This window comes from Lytechinus variegatus, chromosome 3, assembly GCF_018143015.1.
Source record: "Lytechinus variegatus isolate NC3 chromosome 3, Lvar_3.0, whole genome shotgun sequence".
Lineage (NCBI taxonomy): Eukaryota > Metazoa > Echinodermata > Echinoidea > Temnopleuroida > Toxopneustidae > Lytechinus > Lytechinus variegatus.
In genome coordinates this window covers 33,677,570-33,703,893 of record NC_054742.1, presented here as the reverse complement: position 1 = coordinate 33,703,893, position 26,324 = coordinate 33,677,570, and the positions used below count along the sequence as shown (strand labels likewise).

Below are 26,324 nucleotides of genomic sequence, written 5' to 3'. Positions count from 1 at the left end.
TAGTTTTAAATCTTTAATTTCATTCATGAAAATATAATTATAAATCTAATTTATTTACACACATTTCTCATGAAAAAATTATTTCAGTTCAAGTATTCAGTGAAAGGTAGTCAATATAATTTGAAAGGATGCCTTGTAAAACAGATAAATTCAATGATTTTGATCACAGGATCTCATCATTGGAAATGCACAAGCATTAAAAAATGTGTACTAAAAAAACAAGATCTTTCGTGTGATGTAGTCTACCAGGATTATTATAAATTGTATGTACATGTACATAAAACAAGTATCATTAGTCAGTATATTGGCAGCTGCAAAAAATCTAAAAGGTAGCACATTATAAAAATGTATTGTGCATTTTCCTCTTCATGCCCCCCCCCCCAAAAAAAAAACACCCTCCACATCCCCAATGGCTGGCATTACAATAATAATGATAATAAATGGTTTCATGTCCAGATTTGTCTTTTTTTAGAGAACATCAGTATCATATTCAAGATATCAAATGCACCAGATTCTTTAAAATATATTCAGCCCCCAAATTACAATAAAAATCTTGTGGTAGCAGTAACATAAAGATAAGTCTTCATTACTGGACTTCTCATGTAGATACTGGAAAAGCAAAAAGATGCAATTTAAAACATATTTTACACTCCCCACGAAAATAAAATTCATATCATGCTAAAATTCATCATACAATATCCATTACATTCATATCCATTAGATGGTTTACTTTAATCTTAATAACTCTTTATGTACTTGCATTCTTTGGCTTATGCCATCACATCGGGTCAGAGCCCCTAAATTCCCGAGACATCTGGTTCAGATTACCCAACCATTCATATATTTTGCTATAATTTTCACAAAACATTGGGTAAACTGGACCCGACGTTTCGGAAATTCGGGATGCTCTTTTCTTGAATAGTCGGGTAAACTGGACCCACTGTTTTGGAAATTTAGGTAGCTCTTTTCTTGAATGGTCAGGTATTTGCATTGCCCGACAACCCAATGTGATGACACAAGCCCATGCTTTTTGGTATTTCAATATAGCTGTGTAAAAGAATAGGGCAGTGAGCTGAGCTATCATTTCATGGGATGCCCTTTCTGTAATTTCATTTTTATGATATGCAGATATACATATAAGATTACTTCAATATTGCATTTTACATATTGCTTTCTTGACAATGTATCATTTAATTTGTTAAATGTAATAATAATAGTAGATAGCATTGCTGATCTAGAAATATCCTATTTGAAGAGTACAAGAAAAATAGAAAAAATAAGAGAGTTTGGAGGATTGTCTTCGATGGTGCCAAGATCTGATGTTACAAAAGATAAAGACTTCGTTTTGAATTTGAAAGTCTGTTATGATGACATTTTTTCAAATTCAATAAAAAAAAAGCCCCTCACGATATTATCTTATTTTATTTCCAACCCATGAGCACTTTCCTGATTTTGGCTCACTCAGAGGTGTTTACAATTTTGGCATATCTGAAAAAGATAATTTTCATTGCAAAATAAAAAGAATGATTATCATGTAGGGTGTTTTTATGAAGAATCTCAACAATGAATTTTGGTCTGCATGATGCGCAAATTAAACATGTGTAAGAATCACAAAAATTCAGCGGGCAATAATTATGAAGTCACAAAGAGCTACCTGCCAGTCGCAATGCTATGATGAAAATCAAAGTAGAACCATAACTGATTGCGATAAGTGACATGGTTTGTTTTAATCACTTTACAAGTGAGGGAATAAATAACTTACCGGTACTTATTATGAATGGTATTAATTCATGGAATAACAGACAGATTTCAATCATTTAAGCCAAAATTACGCTCATCTGCTATTCCTGCAATATTTGCCCTAGATCATAAAATATCTCTGGCATTCTATTCTGAGCCATCCAATACAAAAAATGATTACATCTTGAGTCATATATGTTGCATGAAAGATGATATTTTAAATCTAATATAATTGTGTAAAATTTGCAAGCAAAGAAAACTTACATGTTCTTAAGAAGTCTTCTTCTTTTCATAAAACCATTTCATAACAAAAGATTAGGTAGGTAATTATAAGTTTTGGATATTTTATGATGTCACACTTCAGTTCTCTATTTCAATAATTAGACAGAGCAGTAAAGATAAGTCATCAAAATTTTACGAAAATCTATTTCTTTTAAAATCAGGTGGCAGTTTATCTGAAATTTCATTACTAACATACATGTATATAAGTTTGACTATGGAATGTTTATGATATCTTTCAACAAAGGAGGTATAAAAATGTGAAATAAAAATCACAAGAGCATAATTTGGCACTTTCATCTTTTTGGAGGGCTTTGAACAATCAATGCATGAAATAACTTAATGTTATAAACTGATTCCTTGATGGTTGAAATCTTCCATTACCATAGAGATCACCCAGTTCTACAAGGCAGTTCCATTAGGTCATGGGTTAATTGGCTTACTGAGAAGCTACAATAGGCCGGTAGATGAGTTCCTTCATGATCTCGTTGCTGCCAGCATAGATTGAGTTAACTCTGGTGTCACAAAAAGCCCTAGCAATGGGGTACTCCCACATGTATCCCCAGCCCCCATGAAGCTGAAGGCATTCTGTCGCTACTTTGTTGGCGACATCAGAAGTCCTAAAACAAGTAAAAGTTTACAGATAATAATAGTAATAATGCAGTGCATGCATAATATCCTGATGTTCATTTATATCGTATTTTGGACTGAGTTTAATACTAGCATAGATGCTCTCTCTTGTAGAAAATTAAATAGGTTATCAATTGCTAGAAATCATAGATTTAAAGCATGTATTATAGACCATCAATTTGTTTGAATAACTCAGCTCCATAAATATCCTACATAAAGTTTAAGAACATTCACTGGGTGTCTGGAAAACAAAGACCGCGTGCGCAACTGAGCATAGACTTTGGACTTTACCTCGTACACGTTTTTCCATTGAAAATATGCAGGTCCCCGGTCTTCTTTTCCAAACCTGTTGTTGGTTGTCTGGAAAACGAAGACTGAAGACCGGGGATCGCATTCGTTTAGCTAAGAAACCACTTATGTCATTATTAAGGCCTAAATTCAGCTCAAGTTGAAGAATATTCTGGTATTGGATACGTTAATATCAGCTTTGATTGGCTGATTATCAACTTAAGGGCAATTGTGTGGAAAGGAAATACCAGTTAGACCAGTTGAGGTGGGTTACCAGTTTACAAAACCAGTAAGACCACTGAGGCCAGTAATAAACTCCAGTAATCAAGACCAGTTTCAAAATTCCAGTCACAAATGAACTGGAGACCAGTAATTCAAGACCAATTTAATTTTCAACTGGTCCAGTATAATTTGAACTGGACCAATACATAAATTAATGTTCCAATGTCCTGAGTTACCAGTTGAAATTCTTCTGGTCTGGTTGAACTAATTCTTCCTTCTGTGCTGACATTTGCAATTTTACTACCATTGACATAACACAGGTCTTCGATCTTCATTTTCCAAACGAAGATCAACTCTGCGTTGCATGTTTTCATGTGTTTTCGTATACCAATGAGCGCTTCTGTATTTGTGTATAGCACCCATTACAGGATAAACTAAACATTAGATAGATCTTGATCAATTGCAGTTGTGAAAATGGTTCATGAGAAAGAGATGGAGAAGACAGAACTTTACAATTTGACTGAAGAGTGGTGATTCAAGAGGAAGGGGGGGGGGGGATAGAGAAAAGCATAGCAAGTATGTGGGGGGGGGGGGGGCTGAGAATGAGTGTTACTGCTATCTGACCTAACTTTTACTTATTTCTAGCCAGACTTAAGACTAGCTCCCATCTCTTTAGAATACAATCCATCTACCCCCCCCCTCTCTCTGTCTTACACCCCTTGTCATAGGAAGATGTGAATGTATAGTACGCCTGGATGTTAATTCTCATTTATTCTTATTGTTATCTCATTTTACTCATGTAAATCTGGTATTTATATTGTGGGCAGTTCTTGTATCCAGATATGCACACTATGCATATCTACAATTTTGCAATATAGGATTTTGGGCCCTACATTGCACCCATTGTTGAACTACATATAGGCAGGTAGGATGTGTGTAAATTGGCACTGGACATAATATGAGTAACATTAAAATTGGTCATTGCATAACACATATGTATATTTTCATGCATTTCTTTGTTATAAAGTGAGTGTACAGATGTTAAAGAAAAGCCAGGAAGGTAATTTAAAAAGAAGCCTTCATGTGTCATATGACGGTCACACGGGCCGAATTATATCTGGCAGGCAAAAAATATTCATTCGACCCAACCCATTCTCAATTTTTAAATTTGATATTGCTGATTGACAAAAATGAATATGATTGATAATCTAACACTTATTCTAGGGAGGATACCTACGTACTGAACTTCCTTTTTCCAAATTGGAAACATATATCACTACTTTGGAACTATTTTTTTTACTGGAGGAAGAATTAGGGCCATTTTACTCTCTGAAGTGATGAATTTGATCCTGTCAGGTGTAGTCTTCATAAATGCCAACTTATTTTTAAAATGAGGATGTCGAGGTACCCTTTTCTGGTCAGATATGGAATGTCAGACATATATCCTGTCCACTGGTAGTAAACATTCAACCCTTGAATTTTCTCCTTATTTTTTATGAATTTTTATGAAGTGCCAATTTAACACATGAGTCTATGGGAAATGAATTAGGCCTGTAATACCATCAACACCAAATCTTAACTGAAGGATAAGTTTTTTAAATGACATCATAACTTAGAATGTATATGGACCTAGTTCATGAAACTTGGCCATAAGATTAATCAAGTATTACTGAACATCCTGCTTGAGTTTCAGGTCAAGAAGCCTTGATCAATCGGTCAGCTGTTTAGATAACATTAATCATCCTCTGTCTGTTATCGGTATAACCAAATCATGGTTAACTAACGAACATTATAATTTTATCACTTTGCCACATTATCTTTACATTGGTAACTCATGACCCACAAAGAGAGGTGGTGGTGTTGGTATTTATGTTCTTGATTCTTTTATATCTAAAAAAAGAATAGATATTGAAGTCTTCAATGGACATATATAAAGTGTGTGCATTGAAATCATTGGGAATAATACTAGTATCATAGTTTTAGTGGCCTACCGTCCACCTCATTATAATCCTGTGAAATTTATTGAATTTATACAACCTATACTTCATGTCGTTTCTCGTGAAGATATTAATGTGTATTACTTGGGGATTTCAATGTTGATATTATGAAAGATAACCACTCAAACCATGTTAATGGTTTGCATTCATTCTCTTTTGATCCACAAATATCCAGGCCAACCAGAGTAACGTCACATTCTGCCACAATACTTGACAATATATTTTGTAATCAAACTGATAAGGTAATTCATGCTGGTATTCTTTTAACTGACATGAGTGATCACTTGTCACCATTTATTATTATCAGTGCTCACTCTTTTATGAAAAAGTCAAATGATTTGATCAAATCAAAAGGAGAATCTTTAGTGATGAAAACAAAAATTTTTCAAAGGAGATTGCATGAAATTCATTGGGGTCACCTAAGTTCCTGGATGTGGATGAAAAGTTTGATAAATCTTTAAGTATCTTCTTGAAAATATTTGACGAATGCTATCCTGTCACTAAACTACACTGAACCTGAACCTGAAAAAAAATAAGAAACCTTGGTTTAATTCGCACCTAAATAAATAAAATAATCCATGTGCAACCTGGAAAGTTATAAATGAAGTTCTTCATTAAGCCTCAAGATTTCATGATTTTCAGCTTGAAGATGCAGACAATGTAGGTTCACATATTGTTGATAAGAATTTGATAGTAAACATGTTTAATTCATATTTTTGTAACATAGGTCTTGACATTCAAAATAAACTTGATTCAAGTGATTCTGTCAATGGAAACTTTGAACATTTTTTACATTGGAATTTTGTTAAGTAAGTAAGAATAACACAAGGATCCTAAGATCACTAAATGTAGTATTCTTGCCATAGTTACTCCCCTTTGTGAAATTTTTAATGCATCTCTTGCCCAAGGGAAATTTCCTAGATCTCTTAAGATAGCAAAAGTAATACCAGTTTTGAAGAGTAGAGATAGAAGTAAACTTCACAATTATAGACCTATATCTGTTTGAGCACCTTTTGTAAAATTTTTGAGAGGCTTGGTTACAATAACTTGATGACTTACATTTCAAACAATGATATTTTATGTACTAAACAATTTGGATTCAGACATGGGAGTAGCACGAACTTAGAACAGATAGACTTGCAAAAGCTTTTGAAAATAAACAAAGCACAGTTGGCATTTTTTAAGATTTATATCAAGCATTTGATTCAATTGACCATTTTATTTTACTTAAGAAATTACAATTTTATGGAATCACAGGTTTAGTTTTACAATGGTTCACTAATTATTTAAACGGTAGAAAACAATTTAAATTCAAGATTTCATCTCTGATTGTCGGAATATAACCGTAGGCATACCGCAAGGTTCGATTCTTGGTCCGCTCTTGCTTTTGTTATTATCAACGATCTTCAATTTGCTATTAGTATTCTGTCAATTTTGCTTTTTGCAGATGATACCAATCTTTTTTGAAGTGGAAAAAATCTAATAGATTTAAATAGCATACATGTACCACAAATTGAATTGGTTCATAAACGTGATTGTTTTTTTTTGCAAATACACTCAGCAAAAAAGTTCTTGGACACTTATAAAAGTTAAAATATTCCATATAGATATTTGATTAAAGGCAAATTATTGTATGTCAACATGACCAAACAATATTCCTCTTCCAGTATGACATGACGTTTTCATGTGAACAGTCATGCATGGGTGGTTAAATGCTTTGAACAATAGCAATGTCAGTAAAAGAAAATTGCAAGAAATTGATCAGTCAGTGCATGGCTGGTTACAGGCATCAAACAATTGCAATGTCAATAAAAGAAAATTGCTAGCAAACGATCAGTCATTCTTTCAGTTGTGAAAGTTTGTGTGGCATAAATATCCATTAAATGACAAAAGCAAACTTAAAGTCAAATACCACTCTAATATTGAAGAGAAAGTTATCTACCTTGGATGCATCCACTGGAATTTTAAGTCAAAGTTAGTCGATGAACAAAATGTCAAATTTCAGTATCTTGGCATAAGCAAAAGAAAATTATCCTTATCCTCCTATCTACTGCAGGGGTGGTGGCCGTAAGTCGACCACTCCTACGACGGTCTCTAACTTCATTAGTAGCCAAATACCGCTAGTTCAAATTTGAAATTGTTGTTGGTGACACTTAGACTGCAACATTCCTATTGCTCTTGCATGCTCTTGGTTGGAAAGCTTCATCTTGAAAGTGAATGTCCAAATGATCCATCTCATTATGCATCTCATGATGCATCCCTAAGCATTCAATTCAAATGATAAACGGATGTTGCTGAATTGTTGAATGTATGCCTACAGGATGGCCATGATCATTAGCATTTGAATGGTCCATTTCTTGGAATTTTCTTTTTCTGACATTGCTATTGTTCAAAGCATTTAACCACTCATGCATGACTGTTCACATGAAAATTTCATGTCATACTGGAAGAGGAATATTGTTTGGTCATGTTGACATACAATAATTTGCCTTTTATCAAATATCTATATGGAATATTTCAACTTTTTTAAGTGTCCAAGAACTTTTTTTGCTGTGTAGATTGTTGGTAAACTATGATAAGATTTGTTACATGATCTTCAAATCTAAAAATGAACAATGATGACGACTTTGTCAACATTTCCCCTAACGGTATCACTATTAAAAGAGTAACCAATACAAATTTTTAGGAGTGACCATTAACTCTAACCTCTCTTAGAGAGTGCACATTGATAATTTATGTACCAAAATATCTCAAGCCATTGGCATTTTGAATAGACTAAAAAAAAACCCTTCCATTAAATGTATGTGTTACTTTGTACCACACAATGATTTCACCGTATGTAACTTATTGTATTACTGTATGGGGTAATTGTGTGAAATACCTTATCAATAGAATTTCCATTTTACAAAAAAGAGCAATTAGAGTAATAATAATAATAGCCAATTTTTATGAAGCGCTTTTCCCAGAGTGGCCCAAAGCGCGTTACAGCATATTATTACCCCGGTCATTGGATTCATTTCAATCAAGCACGAAAAGTGCACAATTTCCACTCCCTGGGAGCATTCCTTGCATTCATCGCAGCCACATTGTGGCGCTGGCAAAATCAAACATACAATATCTTTCGCATCCTACTGGGTACCCATTTAGCACCTGGGTCATGTAATTAGAGTAATTACAGATTGTCATTATCTTGCTCATACTGATCCTCTTACAAACTTAAAATGTTAAAAGTTCATGACTTGTACAATTTGCAAAAGGCTTGTTTTGTGTTTTCAGCGATGAAGAAGCTCCTATCTGAAGTATTTAATGATTATTTTGTGTATAAATATTTTTTTAAATAGGTATAATTGTCGTAACTCTTATGATCTTAATATCCCCTCTTGGGTTTATCAATTTTCTAGAAGTACTAATAATGGTGAACCAGTTTTATGAATTCTTTGCCCCAAGATATGAAGCAATGCCCAACCTTAATAATTATAAAAGGAAACAAATATAAGATTATTATTTGAATTGTTACATTAATAGGTAAATTCAACTTATTTCATGTTACCCCCTTCTCCATCCCCCCCCCCCCGATTATTACTTTTTATTTATTTATTTTTTTGGATGTATGGTCTCTCTTTTCTATTTCTATTAAATCCATAACTGGTTTCTTTTTGCAGTATATAAGGGATCCAATGGCTTATTACTGATCCCCCACATCCACTCAGTGCTACTTTATATTATTCACTCCTATCTGTCCACTTTTACAATTGATTTATTGTGTATTTGTTCTTGTTTCTATTGTGTATATTTGCATGAATATGTTTTTATATTGCATCTGTTATTTGAATGTTTTTATGAGAGATGTGAAATAAATGGAACTGTTACTGAAATATGACCAAGGTCAAAGGTCATTTAGGGTCAATAAACTTAGACCACGTTGAGTGAATCAACATAAAAATCTTAACCTAAGGTTAAGTTTTTGAAATGTCATCATAACTTAAAAAATATATGGGCTTAGTTCATGAAACTTGGACATAAGTTTATACTGGCCATCCTGCCTGAGTTTAAGGTCACATGACCAAGTTCAAATGTCATTTAGGGTCAATGAACTTCAGCAAATTTGTTTGTTGTTGTTTAACTACCATCATAACTTTGAAAGTTTATTGGTCAAGTTCATAAAACTTGGACATTACAGTAATCAAGTATCACTGAACGTAATCAAGTATCACTGAACATCCTGTGCGAGTTTCAGGTCACATGACCAAGGTCAAAGGTCAATGGACTTTGGCCTTGTTAGGGGTATTTGTTGAATAACCATAACTCTGAAAGTGTATGGATCTGATTCATGAAACTTGAACATACGAGTAATCAAGTATCACTGCACATCTAGTGTAAGTTTCAGGTCACATGACCAAGGTCAAGGGTCAGTGAACTTTGGCCATGTTGGGGGTATCTGTTGAATTACCATCATAACTTTAGAGATTTGATTCACGAAACTTGGACATAAGAGTAATCAACTATCATTGAACATTTCATTCAAGTTTCAGGTCACATGACCAAAGTCAAAAATCATTTAAGGTCATTGAACTATGGCCATTTTGGAGGTAATCATTATATTGCTGTCATAACTTTCAACGTTTATAGATATAGTTTATAAAATTTGGATATAGGGGTAATTGAGTATCACTGACAAGTCTTAGGTCGCATGATCAAGGTCAAATGTCATTTACTATCAATGAAAGAAGTATTGTATATGAATGGTGTTTTTTGTGAATAATTATTTTATAGCAGTTTTCAAAGTCAGCACTGCTATTATTTTCAATCACGCGAAGCAAGTAAGACTGCCACAGGCGCTCCACTTTTTCAATGTTTTTAAAGTACAGCTTACAAATAATTCTTGTAGAAACTGTAATTCACATCAATGGCCCTTTACTAAAGCATTATAGAGGGTTCATGTTATTTATATTGATCTGATAATATCATGACTTGACTTGCTTTACAAGACTTAATAGCATGATGTTCTCATTAAGGGGTGATTCCAGGCATTATCCTGTCCCTATTGGTCAATTTAGTTGGGTACTGTGACTCACAAAGATGATACATGTATGCAACAATGCACCTTATTCATTGCATCATTCGTTAAATGTTCTTTATTATTTTGAAAGACAAGGCAACTAGTTTCAGCTCTCCATCCTTTGCCAGTTGTAACTACAAATATATGGAATATCAAAACTAACAAATTTAACACCTTACTAATGAAAGTGCCCATCTCTTTAGAATAAATGTGAAAAAGAAAACATTATAATCTTTGGATGTTTTCATGATTTTGAGTATCCTTACCAGTATTTAGCCATGGAAGCAGTGTAGGTGTCCAACTTTCCATTGTTCCCTAACTCCAAACAATCATCTACAAAGCTCCTACTCACACATATCAAAGTCTTCAATTCTGCAAGCTTATGTTGGATTACCTACAAAACATGGAAAAAATGTCGATTAAGCCTGAGTTAGATCTAATGGAAGATATCAGAGCACTGCTGAAGCATCATCCAAAAGAGTGGCCACTGGAAAAAGTCAGCCTTTATAAACAGGTTCAAAACACATATTTCTTTGAAAAGGGGAAAAGTTGGTGGCTACCAAAACACAGATTTTCACTATAGACAGGCTTTGAATGCAGTCTACTTATGACAAGGTGGTTGACAAACCATGAGTCTCACAGCTGATATCGTGATAGATAAAATACGCAATATGATCTTTTGACATTATCATCCTCATGGACACACGTGTGGTATTACCAAATGGTTATTTGTCCCAAAGGTAAACATAATTAAATGAAAAAAAAGAAATGGGAGAAATTTATACAAAAACTTGACCTTTTGACCCCTAGATGACCTTTGACCCCATTACCCTCATGGACGGCATTACACAAAGATCATATGTACCAAATGTTCAACATAATCGATGCAGAAATAAAGAAATGAGAGCAATTTGAACATAAACTTGACCTTTTGACCCCTAGATAACCTTTGACCCCATCACCCTAAAAGACACACATGTGGTATAACCCAAAGATCATATGAACCAAGTGTCAAGTTGAACAAAATCTTCAAAATTATCATTTGACCTTCTGACCCCTATATGACCTTTGACCCATCACCCTCATGGACACACATATGGTATTACCCAAGAATCATATGTACCAAGTGTTAACAAACATAATTGATGCAGAAATAAAGAAATAAGACCAAGTTGAACAAAAATTTAACACTATCATTTAACCTTTTGACTCCTATATGACCTTTGACCACATCACCCTAATGGACACACATGTGGTATAACCCTTGGATCATATGTACCAAGTGTGAAGAAATAAAGAAATTAGAGCAAGTTGAACATTTTGGAAGACTAAAGGGGTGTTTTTTCAGTTTTGGCCGCGGGCCGCGCGTGCTCTCGTTAAGGGTATCAAAAACACCAATTTTTTTTTAAAAAAAGGGGTAGTTTTGAAAGACTGGTAAATGGTCGATCGCAGGGTCAAATGTATTTAGGGTGTTTTTTCCAAAGTTTTTTTTTCAGACTAGCCAAACGTGTTTAGGGTATGTTTTTTTCTCCCTATGCTTTTTCCCCGAGGTCATATTCTGGCAACTTGTTTAGGGGTCAAAATGAGTAAATAAAGCCAGCGAAAAACTTGTTAAGGGGGTTATTTTACACACAGAGAAAAACTAGTTTAGGGTGTGTTTGCAAATAATTTGGCCATGAGTGTGTACAGCAATACATTTGACTGCCCCCGCCCCGAGCATTAATTACAAGTATAATGCACCTAAGAATTAGTTTATAATGTAAGAATGTTCACCCCCCTCAATAATGACTATATTTTGCAGCATGTCATAAGTACAGCACATAGAATATGCCATGTATAATTTTTCAGTATATATATTGCTTTTCTCTAAATTATATTTGAAATGACAGGCATCTGAATTGTAATCCTGTGTAGTGAATCTTTCCACTAGATTATTTTATCTCAAGAACATGAACAGAACTTGAAAATTCACAATGATTTGTTCCCCTTTTTGCATACATACTTGGAGATTTGAAAGCGTTTTGCCAAATGCCTTGCGCTGCCGGACGTAATTCCTGGTCTCTTCAAACATGAATTCGGCATGGGCCTGGCATCCTACAGCTACAATAAGCCGTTCTCTGGGCAACTGATTCATGAGGCAGTAGAATCCTTGATTTTCCTTTCCCAACAGAGCAGACTTTGGCAAACGGACATCCTCAAAGAAAAGCTCACAGGTGTCCTAACAAAAGGAAAATCATGTTTTGTGTAATTACAAGACTGATTTGATGAATTGAATGTAAATAAATAACAAGAACACCCAGGCAGAATCGTTTTCATGACACAATTCAAATCAAACAAGCAGTAATCAATTTTTACAAAATTGAAATGTCAATTTGTTTTAGTATTCACATGGCACAAATATGTACATACAGCTGTCACAAAGAAAAACAATTATTTCTTTTCTTGCTGACACATTGAATACTCCTTATACAAGCTACATGGAATTAAAAATATAAATATGATATATACTTTTGAAATTATGTTAAAGTTGTACATTTTGTCAGAGTTTATAGACTAAAAATGTCCTTTGGCCTTGACCTGGTGACCTTCAATTTTACTACGAAAGAATTAATAGTCCTTATACATACAAAATTCATTGACTATGAAAACAAATAATAGGAGTGGGCTATAAATTGGTGATTTTCTATTTTACTGTGGCAACAGTTTTTGGGCACCTTTTACCTTATGAATCTCAACATGAAATAACAATATTTTTTGTCTCGGGTCCGAGAAAAAAGTGGCCTCCAAAACCCCCCAAAATCACATTTTTTGCCACAACTTCTTCTTCTTAACTCCTTGGGCCTGTTGCATAAAAATTTTTACCTGATATAACTCTGGTAACAAGTGGAACGTCTCTGGCAGTCTTGCCTGCATTACGCAATTCGATATAGCAGCAGCGCTGCCTTAGAAAACAGCTAATAATCATTAACAGAAGAAAACACTAATATGATAATTGTTATGTCCATTGACCCAAAATGACCTTTGACCATGTGACCTAAGACATGCGCATAACAATCATTCATACTTGATTACCCTCATGTTGATGTTTCATGAGCTAGATCAATAAACTTTTTAAGCTATGATGCCAATTCAAAACATACCCGGTAATCCAAACATGGCCAGAGTTCATTCACCTTTAAATAACTTTGATCTTGGCCATGTTCTGAAACATGCACATGGTATTTAGGGATACATTACTGCTCTTATGTCCAAGTTTAATGAACTAGATCCATAAACTTAAAGTTATGATGGTACCACAAATACCCAGACATTACCAAAGTTTGTTGACCCTAAATGACCTTTGACCTTGGTAATGTGACCTAAAACTCACACAGGATGTTCAAGGATACTTGGTTGCTCTTATGTCCAAGTTTCATGAACTAGATCCATAAAATTTCAAAGTGATGACAATTCCACGAATACCCCCAACATAGCCAAAGTTTGTTGACCTAAAGTGGCCTTTGACATTGGTCATGTGACCTGATACTCGCACATGATATTCAGGGATACATGGTTGCTCTTATGTTCAAGTTTCATGAACTAGATCCATAAACTTTTAAAGTTATGATGATAATTCCTCAAATAACCCAAACATGGCCAAAGTTCATTGACCCTAAGTGACCTTTGACCTTAATCATGTGACCTGAAACTCAGGCAGGGTGTTCAGTAATACATGATTACCCTTATGTCCAAGTTTCATTAACTAGGTCCATATACTTCTAAGTTATGATGACACTTCAAAACCTTATCCTTGGTTAAGATTTCAATGTTGACGACCGATAGTTTTGCTCTGCTATGCAGGCGAGAAAAAACTGAAAACTAAGGTTAGTCTGATTTCTGCCATTGCCTTTAACACAGGGCAAAAACTGTGCTAAAAACAACCTAAGTTTTCTCAGGTCAAAAGTTTTATGCAACGGGCCCCTTGTGTCATGGTGGTCAATTCATGGACATACATGTATGCAGTGCAGTATGTACAGGACAAATATGGATAAATGACATTTCTCATTCATTTCGTAAATACAGTTGTATCTGTAAAACCCAAAGTAGAGGAATAAGAAGCTGCCTGCTATTGTTGAACTTGTATCGTCTAATATCCAAGAACAAAAAGGTGATAAAACCTACTTTTTGAATGAAAAAAGGCTCTAAAAATTTGAAAATTTAGGTAAAAATCTCCTATTAACTCTACTAATAATGGTTTAAAAGTAATAATTTTAGGAAAAACAAAATACCATGTGACCTCCCAACACAATAGCATGCAGGTCCCCTAAGTACATCTACCAACCAAGTTTGGTCTAAAAGTGATTTATGGTTGCAGAGTTATGTGTCATAATAGAGTCTTGCATGGAAACTTTAACGTTGGTCTGAAGATGACCTTTGACCTTACCATATGACCTCCGACTGCAGCATAACATGCAGGTCCCCAAAGTCTAAACATCCAAGTTTGGTTGAAAAGTGACTTACGGTTGCGGAGTTAGGTGTCATAAAAGTCTTGCATGTAAACTTTAACGTTGACCTGAAAATGACCTTTGACCTTACCATGTGACCTCCGACTGCAGCATAACATGCAGGTCCCCCAAGTCCATCTACCATCCCAGTTTGTTTGAAATGTGACTTACAGTTGTGGACTTATGTGTCATAAGGTTTGTGACGGAGGGACAACGGACAAAATTTGGATCCTTAAGGGGGTGTTGCAAGAAAATATTTGTAATCAATCGCAAATATTCTGTTGCAATTTTACAATTGATTGATCACTTCTAGCTACAGCAAATCAGATTACACTCCTTGTTTCACGAAGCAGATTAGCAATCAATTGCAATTTTGCAATTAATTGCACGGCATATAGACTTGTATTTGATCGCAAGTTTCTTGCAACACCCCATAAGTCTCGCCTTCACCTCTGGAGAGCGAGACAAAAATTGAACACCGCTTCTGATTTTACTCTAACAAAACAGAAAAAGTGATAAATGCGCTCTATGTTTATATTTGTGCAAGCTAGCTGAGGGCAGCTATTACAAAGGCCAGCCAAAAACATAACACAATTTCAGGTCTTAGTTCTCGATAGTAGAACATACACTTTCTTATACTCTTCACTTGGACAATGGTTGTGTCTATCTACCCCATTCCCCCTGAACTTGAAATCTCCAGAATCTGGCACTGTGCTAGGTGTCTAAAGAATAGACATCTGTTACGTACACCTTCCAAGTTAAATGACTTACCACAGCCTTTTGTCCAACTTTCTCCAAGGGCCTACCCTTTGTGAATCCTGGCATGCCCTCCTCGACCAAGAACAAGCCAATTCCATGGGCCTTCTTCTGAGCACTCAGGTCTGTGATTGCCACCACAATAACCACATCAGACAGGAAACCATTTGTGATGAAAACCTGAAGGATTTGGCAATAGAGAGATGAAAGGCAAGGGTTTTCTTAAACACAACCCTACTCAAGCTTGAATGCACTGCTGTTCCATAACAATAACAGAAGTTGATACATGGATAAAATGATGGGAATAAACTAGGCCCGTGTTGAAAGTCAATTTTTGATACATGTGTACACAGCATATTTTTTATGGTCGTGTATTTAAATACTATGAAGGAGCAGCAAAAAGCTAATAGCCTGTTCTATCAAGCATAATGTCACTGAATACTGTAGTATGTAAACTTTGAGCTGCCCGCACCACAGGCCGGTCCAAGACAGATTCAATTCATAAAACGAGAGTGCCGCTAAGGCAAGTACATTATACGTCCGCATGTAATGCATAAAATGGAGTTATTGGTCAAGCAAGAAAAGTAAAAGGTGGCGAATTCACCTTGGCATTTTGACTTCAAAATCAATAGAATTGCTGGGATCTATGCTAGCATCATACACATCAAATTATATGAGCAGAGGTTAAGTTTAACTTAAGTTATCACGTTAAATAGGACTTCAGAAGGGTAAGATGAAAGCATGTCACTGTGATGTTGACCTTTGACCTTTTGACCTCAAAATCAATAGGCTTCCTGGGATCCATGCTAGTATCATACACACCACATTATATGAGCCTAGGCTAAGTCATACTTAAGTTATGGCATTTACAAGGACTTCAGAAGGGTAGGATGAAAATATGTCAGTATGACCTTGACCTTTTGACCTCATATTAAAAAAACTTCTGGGATACATGTAAGTATCATACACATCGAATTATACGAGCCTAGGTTAAGTTTAACTAAGTTATCGCATTTACAAAGACTGCAGTCTAAGACAAAAACAGGTCACTGGGACCTTGACCTTATGATCTCAAAATCAATAGGCTTCCTGGGATCTATGCTAGTAGTATACACTGAAAGTTATCGGGTTTACAAGGACTGCAGAAGGGTAAGATGAAAACATGTCACTGTGACCTTAACCTTTGACCTTTTAATCTCAAAATCAAAAGGCTTCCTGGAATCCATGCTAGTATCATACACACCAAATTATATGAGTGTAGGTTAAGTCAAACTTAAGTTATTGCTTTTACAAGGAAAAGTTAGCAGACCGACGGACATCAAGCGTGATACCATAATACGTAATACGATGGGCGTATGAAAAGTGTGAGTGAGCGCTGTGGCTTTTTGCGCAAAAACAGAACTTCAATGGTGGAGATGAAAGTGGAATTTTAGAGATTAAAACTTGTGCAGCATCTGAGAACTTGGAATTAAGGTGAGGCTATGAGCATGCTAGAATTGTGTTCAGTTTAATAATTGTTCACTTGTTTAAAACTTCAACACAAGTTTTATACAGATGCTATCTTGTACACGGCCATGGAATTCAGTACACGTGTACCTGAAACGGACCGAGCATTAACTCATGAAATACTGAACTTAAACACTGAATAAAGAAGGTTACACAGGAACAGATTAAATTTGGCTTGAAATTCTATTTCATTGATGACTAAGTTGTAGATTATCTTCATTGTCTGCATGTCAGGAAGAAGAAAAACTGATAAACAAGAATTCCAGGAATATTCCATACAATTTACAAAATATGGCCATGACACAAAGCCTGCAAGGGTGAAAATTGCTCTGTTCCCCTAACTGAAACCATCCAAGAACCACTAGATAGTTGTGGACCTACAAATGTTATAAATAAAAGAACAAGAAATCTAGGGTTTTTACCTTACTTCCATTGAGGATATAGTCATCTCCATCCTTCTTTGCAATGGTTTTGATTCCCTGTAAGTCACTGTGCAGTAAAAATAAATATGATGATCACTTTTACAACTTGAATGCCTCATGGCACCAAATCACAAATGGGAGAGAAAAAAGAATAAAAGTGTATGTCCTTGTCTTTGCAAGCTCTTAAGCATGAAATATTCTGACTGAATTGGGTCTCCTTTGTTAAGCTCATGGTTTAGATATGCCTGGGTAAATAAGAATGTTACAACTTCAGCAAAACATAATTAAAGAGGAATTTAACCTGTCACAATTCTTTATTTAGAATATGTGTCCTAAAATTCAAATTGTGTTTACAGTTTTAAAGAAGTGACCACATCAATTGAAAATTAGTAATATATTCTAAAATCAAAACTTATGCTTCCACAATTGCCAGATCAAGGACATACTAGTGTATAACAGAACATCTAAAGCAGGGATTCTAAAATAGCGGGGGGCGCGCCACTTGTGGCGCACCGAGCCTTGCGGAGTGGTGCTCGGGAGCCGGTATGAAAAAAGTGGGAAAAATATGCATGTAGATTTGATATTTGATGATAATTTCGCATAAAGTAATAAAAACAAGTCAGTTATATTTTAAACTTCATCCTTTATTGAATTTCATTTTTATTTAATCTAACGTTATGGTTTTTGAATGCTTAGTGTATGGAATCATGTGCGACTGTCAATAGTATGTGCATCAAAATAGAGGTATACAAAATACTATGATCACAAGTGATCTGATAGCCCCGTTCATCAGATATCTATCACGTTGTCAACCATTTCTACAGCTAGTAATTTCCCATTTCCAAATTATACATTAAAAATTGATGGAATTGCTCAGATGCAGCGTTTGAAATGATGACGATAAATCCATGATTTAACACTCTTGTACTTGACAAACCATGCTTTTAATCAACTTGGACTCCTGGCAAAGCACATCAAATTCTCCATTCTTCTAATGATATATAATTATATTGATTTAATTATTGATTATAATGATTTAAATTTGACATGCACAGTGTTAATTTATATTGGAATCACTTATTGAATACGTGTATCAATTATTCTATGTTGAATTTTGTTCTTGTTTTCATTCAAATTGAATGACAAAATAAATTAAATTGAATTGAATATCATATCTGAAAATGCGGAGACATATATATATAGATACAAGATAAAGCTCTTAATTTGCATATTAGTGTGGCATCACAAAATGTGAAATAATTTTCACAGAAGGAGTTTACAATGTATTGAAAATCAGAAACTTTGTTTCCGAAGCTGATTATCTAAAATCAAAGGATGTGAAAGAGACATGCTTCAATTAACCAGAGGCCCCTCAGCAATATTTCGCTCGTTAGCGCTAGTGGAGCAGTACAGATTCGTGAAAAAATATGTGGCGCTTCAACAAAAATAATTGAGAATGACTGATCTAAAGTGTTCTTAAAGTCTGTGACCTATGACCTCTTACTTTGTGATCCCAAAATCTATAGGTGATTGCCTGATGCATATCAATGTGTTCTTTGATGCATGGTCCTAATCATATGGAAAGTTGAACACTCATACAGATGTTAATATGTTGTCATTTAAGGATGACATAAAAGTCCAATCAAATTTGGATTGATCTTGTGTGTGTGGGGGGGTTAGACCCAGTATATTTTCGGTGAAATGAAAGAATTCTGCCTACAGGAAACTTAGATTGCCCACCTTCCTGCACTTGGTTCTGTCATAGCAATAGCCCCAATTTTCTTTCCTGCTGCCATATCTGGAAGAAACTTCTCAATCTGCTCCTGGGTACCATACTCTTCAATGTATGGCATAACAATGTCACTGTGTAGAGGAAATGATGTGCCAGCTCCATTCACATAGGCTCTGAAACAGTAAAAGGGAGACAATGAATTAATATAAATTTGACAGACATTATTTCTACCATATCCAGAATTGCCTCAACATTGAAGTGTGTCATCATTTTTTAAGGATAACTTGGTATCATGAGTAGCTTAAAAATAACATAAAGGGGGGGGGGGGACACAGGAATCTCTCAACATTTTTTCTATGGAAAAGCAAACTTTTATTACATACTGTAACACAGGTAAACACCGCTTGACATTGAGCACAATGTAACAATGATAATACTAATTAGTGTCAACCCATTCCTTCATGGATCCAAATGTGCCCCGTACAAAACCTATAAAAATATCAGAATTAAGAGGTCAAACCTGTTTGTTTATTGAACATGTAAAAGGACACTGGCAGTTTTGCCTGCATATTTCATGATTCAATATAGCAGCAGTGGTGACTTTGAAAACAATTCTGAATAATTATTCATAAAAAAACACCATGAATATGATATTTAAATACTATGTTGATTGACCCTAAGTGACCTTCAACCTTGATCATGTGACTTAAGACTTGTGCAAGATGATCAATGATACTTCATTAACCTTCATTTAACGTTACATGAAATAGATCCATAATCTTTCAAAGTTATGATGATAATTCAACAAATACCCTCAACATGGCCAAAGTTCATTGATATTAAATGACCTTCGACCCTGGTCAGGTAACCTGAAACTCAGGCAGGATGGCTCATTGATACTCGACTAAACTTGCGTTCAATTTTCAAGAACTAGATCCACATACTTTCAAAGTTATGATCATAATTAAAAAAACTTAACCTTGGTTAAAATTTTCATGTGGTTCCCTCAACATGGTCTAAGTTCATTGACCGTGAATGATCTTTGACCTAGTGCAAGCGACCTGAAAATCAGGCTGGACATTCAGTAAAACTTGATTACCCTCATGTCCAAGTTCCATGAACTAGGTCTATATACTTTTCTAAGCTATGATGACATTTCAAAAACTTTGAAAACATTGTCAGCTTTGTGACTGCTGTCGGAAGAGCAGCGCCTACATTTTTTTCTCTTTCTATGCGAGCGAGATAAAAATGCAGTAAAATAAAGGATCCTATTTGAAAAACAGTAATGGCAAGATCATGTCTAATACTATAGATGCAATATCGGGAATGATCGATATATTGTTAATTACAAGACTGAAAGTGATGGTGAAATATCAGCAACACGACTCTAATAACAAGCGAAATGCCTCTATAGCCTGCATTACGCGATTCAAAATCGCGGCAGTGCTGACTTTGAAAACAACTATAATGAATAATTATTCACAATAAACATCATTTATAATAAGTTCATTGACCCTAAATGACCTTTGACCTTGATCATTTAACCCAACAATCTGACACACAGTCATGCAAATGATCAGGGATACTTGATTATCCTTAAGTGTCATGAACTAGTTCCATACACTTTCTAAGTTATAATGATACATGTATTTCAAAAACTTAACCTTATAGTCAAGTAGAACCCCAACATTCATGTAACTGTCAAGTTGGGTATGACTGCGATTTTTTGCTAGAAGTTGCAGTACCCTTGGGCATATTTCGTTGTTGACGTCATAGGCCACGCCCACTTTTTCACATACTCTTAAATATGAATTCCATATCTTAAGGAATAAACATGTCATGTTTGGTATCAAATTAAAGCTAATGAAAAATCAAATACCGGTATATATTTCTGGACCATTGGACAGCAGAATCACTCATAGGTCAGTTTAAGGTCATTTAGGTCATAAAATGTGTCCTTTTTTTGTTAAATTCTTGTATGGCATGACTGTTTGCGAAGTCGCAAGGGATAATATTGGAATACGTGTAAGGCGTTCTGACATAGATGTTAAACTTGTACACCTAAAGGCAAGAACAGAGAGACTCCATCAGACTGCAATTCACAGATATCCCATAGTACGGGAAACCCTGCCCTCTGAATGCAGAGTTGAAATATTCTCAGGAAACAATCATGTTCTGTCCTCAAAAGGGATATCCTAAAGTTCCAGTTAGATTAAAATATAAATCAAAATATGTCTAAAGGTCCAAAACACATTTTCAAGCTTCATTCTTTTTTAAACAGTGTCCAATATTCTGGTTTTGTTATATCTTTTATCTCATGCGTAGTAAAGTTTTTTATTTCAACTGTTTCCTAATTCTGGCTCAATTATTTTAATCAAATATCTGTTCCTCTTGGTTTTCTATGGTTATGTCAAGCATAAGTTGGTTCTTTTTTGTGCAACCTACCTGTTTTATATCATGGAATTCCAATTCATTGTAACCCTATTATATGTAATGATCTTTTTTTCACCTAATCGGGTGTGGGAGGGAAGGCCTGTGGGCCATGGCCATGACCTATTCCCTACTCAGGCTACCTGGTTGGGTGAGAAAGGGTCTAAATATTATTTGTACATGCTGTCTTGTTTTTGAATAAGTGCAGAATAAAATACTAATAAAAGGTCAAAATTTTCTTGCAAATGCCAGAAATACATATAAGGAAAATGTTTAAAATACCAACAAGATGGATATTATGTGAATCTATTGGCAAAGGTTAAGTTGAGGGTGTGCATATTGAGTGGAGCGTTGTGGCCCAGTGGATTAGTCTTCGGACTTTGAAAATAGAGGGTCGTGGGTTCGAATCCCAGCCATGGCGTAATTTCCTTCAGCAAGAAACTGATCCACAATGTGCTGCATTCAACCCAGGTGAGGTAAAGGGGTACCGGTAGGAAGTTATTCCTTAAAAAGCTGTGTGCGCTATGAATGCCTAGCTTAGCCGGGTAATATAGGTGCGCCTTGAGCACCTAACAAGGTGTATATGTGCGCAATATAAATACCTTATATCAAGAATCCGACCGGTTCTACTTTGGCATCTTGAGGAATGTTATTTTTGTGACGTCATAAACCACACCAGCTTTCTTACATTCCTCTTAAATATTTAGTGGAATAAACATATCATGTTTGATATCGAATTGAATAAAATTCATAATAAAATCCACATACATGAATCCGGGCAATTCCAAGCAAAAGTGGACATTTTCCAAATATTTGTATTGGCTCTATTTCAAATCTATATCAAATATTTCTAACAAAACTCATATGGAATTTTATATACAAAAGGGGAGCATAATTATACCAACATCATTTTTCTTACACATCTCCTTATAGGAGAATCGGAACCATAGTAGAAATTCTATACATGGGACTACATATTGTTTTTTACCTAATTTCAATTTAACAGAAATATATTGCTTGTTTGGGGGTAAAGCCAAAAAATGAAACTCATATTTCAAAATGGACACTTTGGTGATATATTCACCTTAAGATTATCATCTGCTTGAAGTCGTTGTGTGTTTGATAGGCATTTAAAACAATGCCAGGACAAAGGTCAAACTGGGCTACAAATGTTATTAATGCTGTGGAATATATCATGTTGGTTGAGGGTGTGTATATTAACGTTGCGACAAGTTCTATCTCCTCACCCTTTGGCAATTTCTATTTCTGACGTCATGAACCACGCCCACTTTTCAAATAATATGGCCTATGAGTAATTACGACAGAAATGTTTTGTGGGAACAAAATAATATTTTGAGTGAACAAAATAATATTTTGTGGGAACAAAATTATATTTGGAGGGAACAAAATATTATTTTTTCTCTTTCCTCACGAGATCACCGCATTGGGCATATTCCGTCAAGTGATATGCACTATGTGGCGATCTTTGGAGGAGAGAGATGGAATAATTATTTTGTGGGAACAAAATAATATTTCATCTCTCTCCTCCTAAGATCGCCATTAGTGCATATCATGTGGGAACGAAATATATTTTGAGGGAACAAAATAATTCACTGAGAATTTTTTCTCTTCATGTCACCTGCTGGGCTCCGTTCATCATCGATCACAATTCAACAAAATTACCTATGTTCAAATGCACTTGCCAGCTAAAAGAAAAAAAATCCATGCAATTTGTTACTTACTGCTCCTCCCATGTGATTGCAGTCATAAGAAGATCTCCACCAACCCCACCCTTATCTGCTGGAATGGCAACACCTAGCAAGCCAGCGGCGCCCATCTTCTCCCAAATCTCCCTATCAACGTGTCTCTGCTTCTCATACCTATTGGATAACAATAAATAGGGTAAAATCATGTTTTGACAATGAATTATGAATATTCTAAGCAATATTGTTAAATATCAAATTATGTTATCATAAAGCCTTAAAATCATGAGATGGTATGGGGCAGCAGAATGCTTGATGATATGCGGTGCGTATCAATAAAAAGTTTACACTTTGAAAAAGTCCTGGGCATTGAAAAATATACAACATGCTGATTAATTTTCTCACATAAATTCCTAGGTTTGGGTCTCATCAGCAGAATATTACACTTGAGAGGGTAATATTCACTTTTGTAAGACTTGCAGAAATCGGTCTTAGCAGAAATGCTCATTTTCATGTGGTGTCAAAAAAAAAGGCAAAAAGAAACTGACCGAGTGGAACATTTCTCATAGATTTTACATTTTAAGCAAATTTAAATAAAACAGATATATCTAAATATTTTGCATCAACTTTGCCACCCAAGAAATGAGCACAACCTTCAAATTTTTGTGCAAGTTGGATCAGAGAACAAAAGTTTAGACATCTGCATCATTCTTTCATTAAGTTTTTATCATTTAAAGAGGGTATACATTTCATATTTCAAAGTTGTTTCTCCAGTTTTTTCCCAAGCTTCAAAATGGCTAGATAGTCAAATGCCTCGGGCAGTCTCGCCTGCATTACACGATTTGATATACAGTACCCGCAGTGCTGACTTTGAAAACAGCTTTTGAATAATTCACGAAAGAAAACACTCACATGCTAATAACATATTATGTCCATTGACCCAATGTGACCTTTGACCATGATCATATGACCTAAAACATGTGCAAAACATAACTGATTACCTTATATGTCTATATTTCATGAACTACATGTGTAGATCCATAAACGTTCTAAGATATGATGCCAATTCAACAAATACCCCCAAGTTCTCCACAAATCATTTTTCACAAACTTTTCAAAATTAAGTGGTGCTCACTCAAGTGAAAATATTTTTCAACAGTTATATCATCATTTGCTTAAAGAGGTACATTAGGTACCAATATTTAAATGTAGAAAAGCCTCAGGATACACAAATATACAATTTTACAGGATTATTTCTAGGTGTAAACTTGTTTTCGATACGCGCTGTATATACAGTCAGTGTTTAACAAAAAAGCCTTACACAAGAGTAACCATTCAGAAAGTTTAGAAAGAAAGATTGTCAAAAAAGTTACTCCATTGCATTTAATTGTTAGAAAATGTTTCACATTTTATTTGTGGACCAGGCAGAACAAAATAGACAAAACCTAGAGCAGCAGATGTGGGAAAATAACCTTTCTCAAGATGATGCACATGAAGTTTACTACCATATTGACTAGAAGACCAGTGCAATATATGGTTATACTAGCTACGTAGCGATGCTTTTTTAAGAAAGTGCTTCAGCATCAAGTACTCCTTCAATTTTTTTTAAAATATCATATTTGGCTTTACATATTTTCTTGAGAATAGATTGGATTGGAGCAAAATCCTCCCAGTTTCATTTCACTTAGGGAGCAAGCTTGCCTGTTAAACCAAAGATCATGGCCATTAAATATATTGCTATACCCATGTGTGACCCAAATAAGGGTGGTTTTGAAAGACTGGTCAATTGTCAATTGCAGGGTCAAACGAATTTAGGGTATTTTTATCCAAAGCTTTTTTTAAAGACTAGCCAAATTTTTAGGGTATGTTTTTTCCCATGAAAATAGTTTTGTCTATGTAAGTTTATTGTAATAGCAAGTAGACAAAAATTGTTTCAGGGTTCTGGCGGCAACTTGTTTAGGGGCAAAAATGTGTAAATGAAGCTTGCAAAAAACTTATTTAGGGGGTTATTTTGCACACAGAGAAAAACTTGTTTAAGGGGTGCTTGGAAATAATTTGCTCACGCATGTGTACAGCAATACATCCGACTGCCCCCCCCCCCCCGGTAGTGCCAAAACCTTAGCATGATTGGAACCATTTGCACCATTCATATAAAGTAGGGGGCAACCCTGGTGTGGTGACCCAACTCTACACCCTCACTTTCAGTTTGTGGAATGACCTTTCAGTAAATCAATTCTTTTCATCTCTAAGTCACAGGCGACATCTACCAACTAATGCCAATATTTAAGACTATACCTATCCTGATTGGGTGCTACCTCTTCCTGGAAGAACCTACGTGCACTTGTCCGGAACATGTCATGCTCCTCACCAAAGATAGCTCTGGTACCAATATCCATCATGGTTTCTGCTTGGCCCGGGCATGGTCTTGAACTCTGGTGCCGTCTATATAAAAGGGAAAGAGAAAGAAGGGAGGACAAAAAACATTTAAAAAAAAAGAGTATGAAGATATAGTTGTTTGAATGGGTCTTAATACGGCCATTCTACTTTACCACAAATTGATCTTGATTTTTTTTTAACAATCTAATAACTATCAGAGAGAGGTAATCTACAACATAGTTAACATTTAATGACTTTGATCCAGAGGTGTAAATGTGAGGAACGGTTCCTATCAAAAAAACTGCAGCATGTGAAACTACATACAGAATATCTTCATCTCTAGTATCTGCCAAAATGGTAGCATCCTCAATGTGTTGAATAATAAATGAATGCAAGTTGCACCCTCGTGACATTGCATAATTGATCCTGAGCTGTTGGTCAACCAATGAGTACCAAACACCATCTATTACGATGAACAACAATGTTCGTCTTTCAAAGTGATTACCAACCACATCATACACCACACTCTTCCTGGGTAACACTATTATTCCCTTAGTCCCCTGACCTTGAGGTACAACTTCGGTTATATATTTTCGTAATTTTTCAATGTTTACTTGTGCCCTGTGCTATCTTACATGTCTCTCATGAGAACAATGGAGACGAAAGTATTATGAAATACCCCATTAAGATGATCTGTCAT

General features: G+C 35.2%; 1 protein-coding gene across 1 annotated transcript; it reads right to left on the bottom strand.

Annotated features, from left to right (window-relative positions):
- LOC121412007 (long-chain specific acyl-CoA dehydrogenase, mitochondrial-like) lies at nt 1-26,324 on the bottom strand. Its single transcript, XM_041604919.1, has 9 exons — nt 26,260-26,324; nt 25,544-25,690; nt 23,288-23,425; nt 19,124-19,288; nt 17,384-17,450; nt 15,471-15,635; nt 12,218-12,433; nt 10,482-10,609; nt 1-2,639 (listed from the first exon to the last, which is right to left on the bottom strand). The coding sequence occupies exons 1-9, from the start codon at nt 26,322-26,324 to the stop codon at nt 2,459-2,461; spliced, it is 1,272 nt and encodes a 423-aa protein (XP_041460853.1). The 3' UTR covers nt 1-2,458.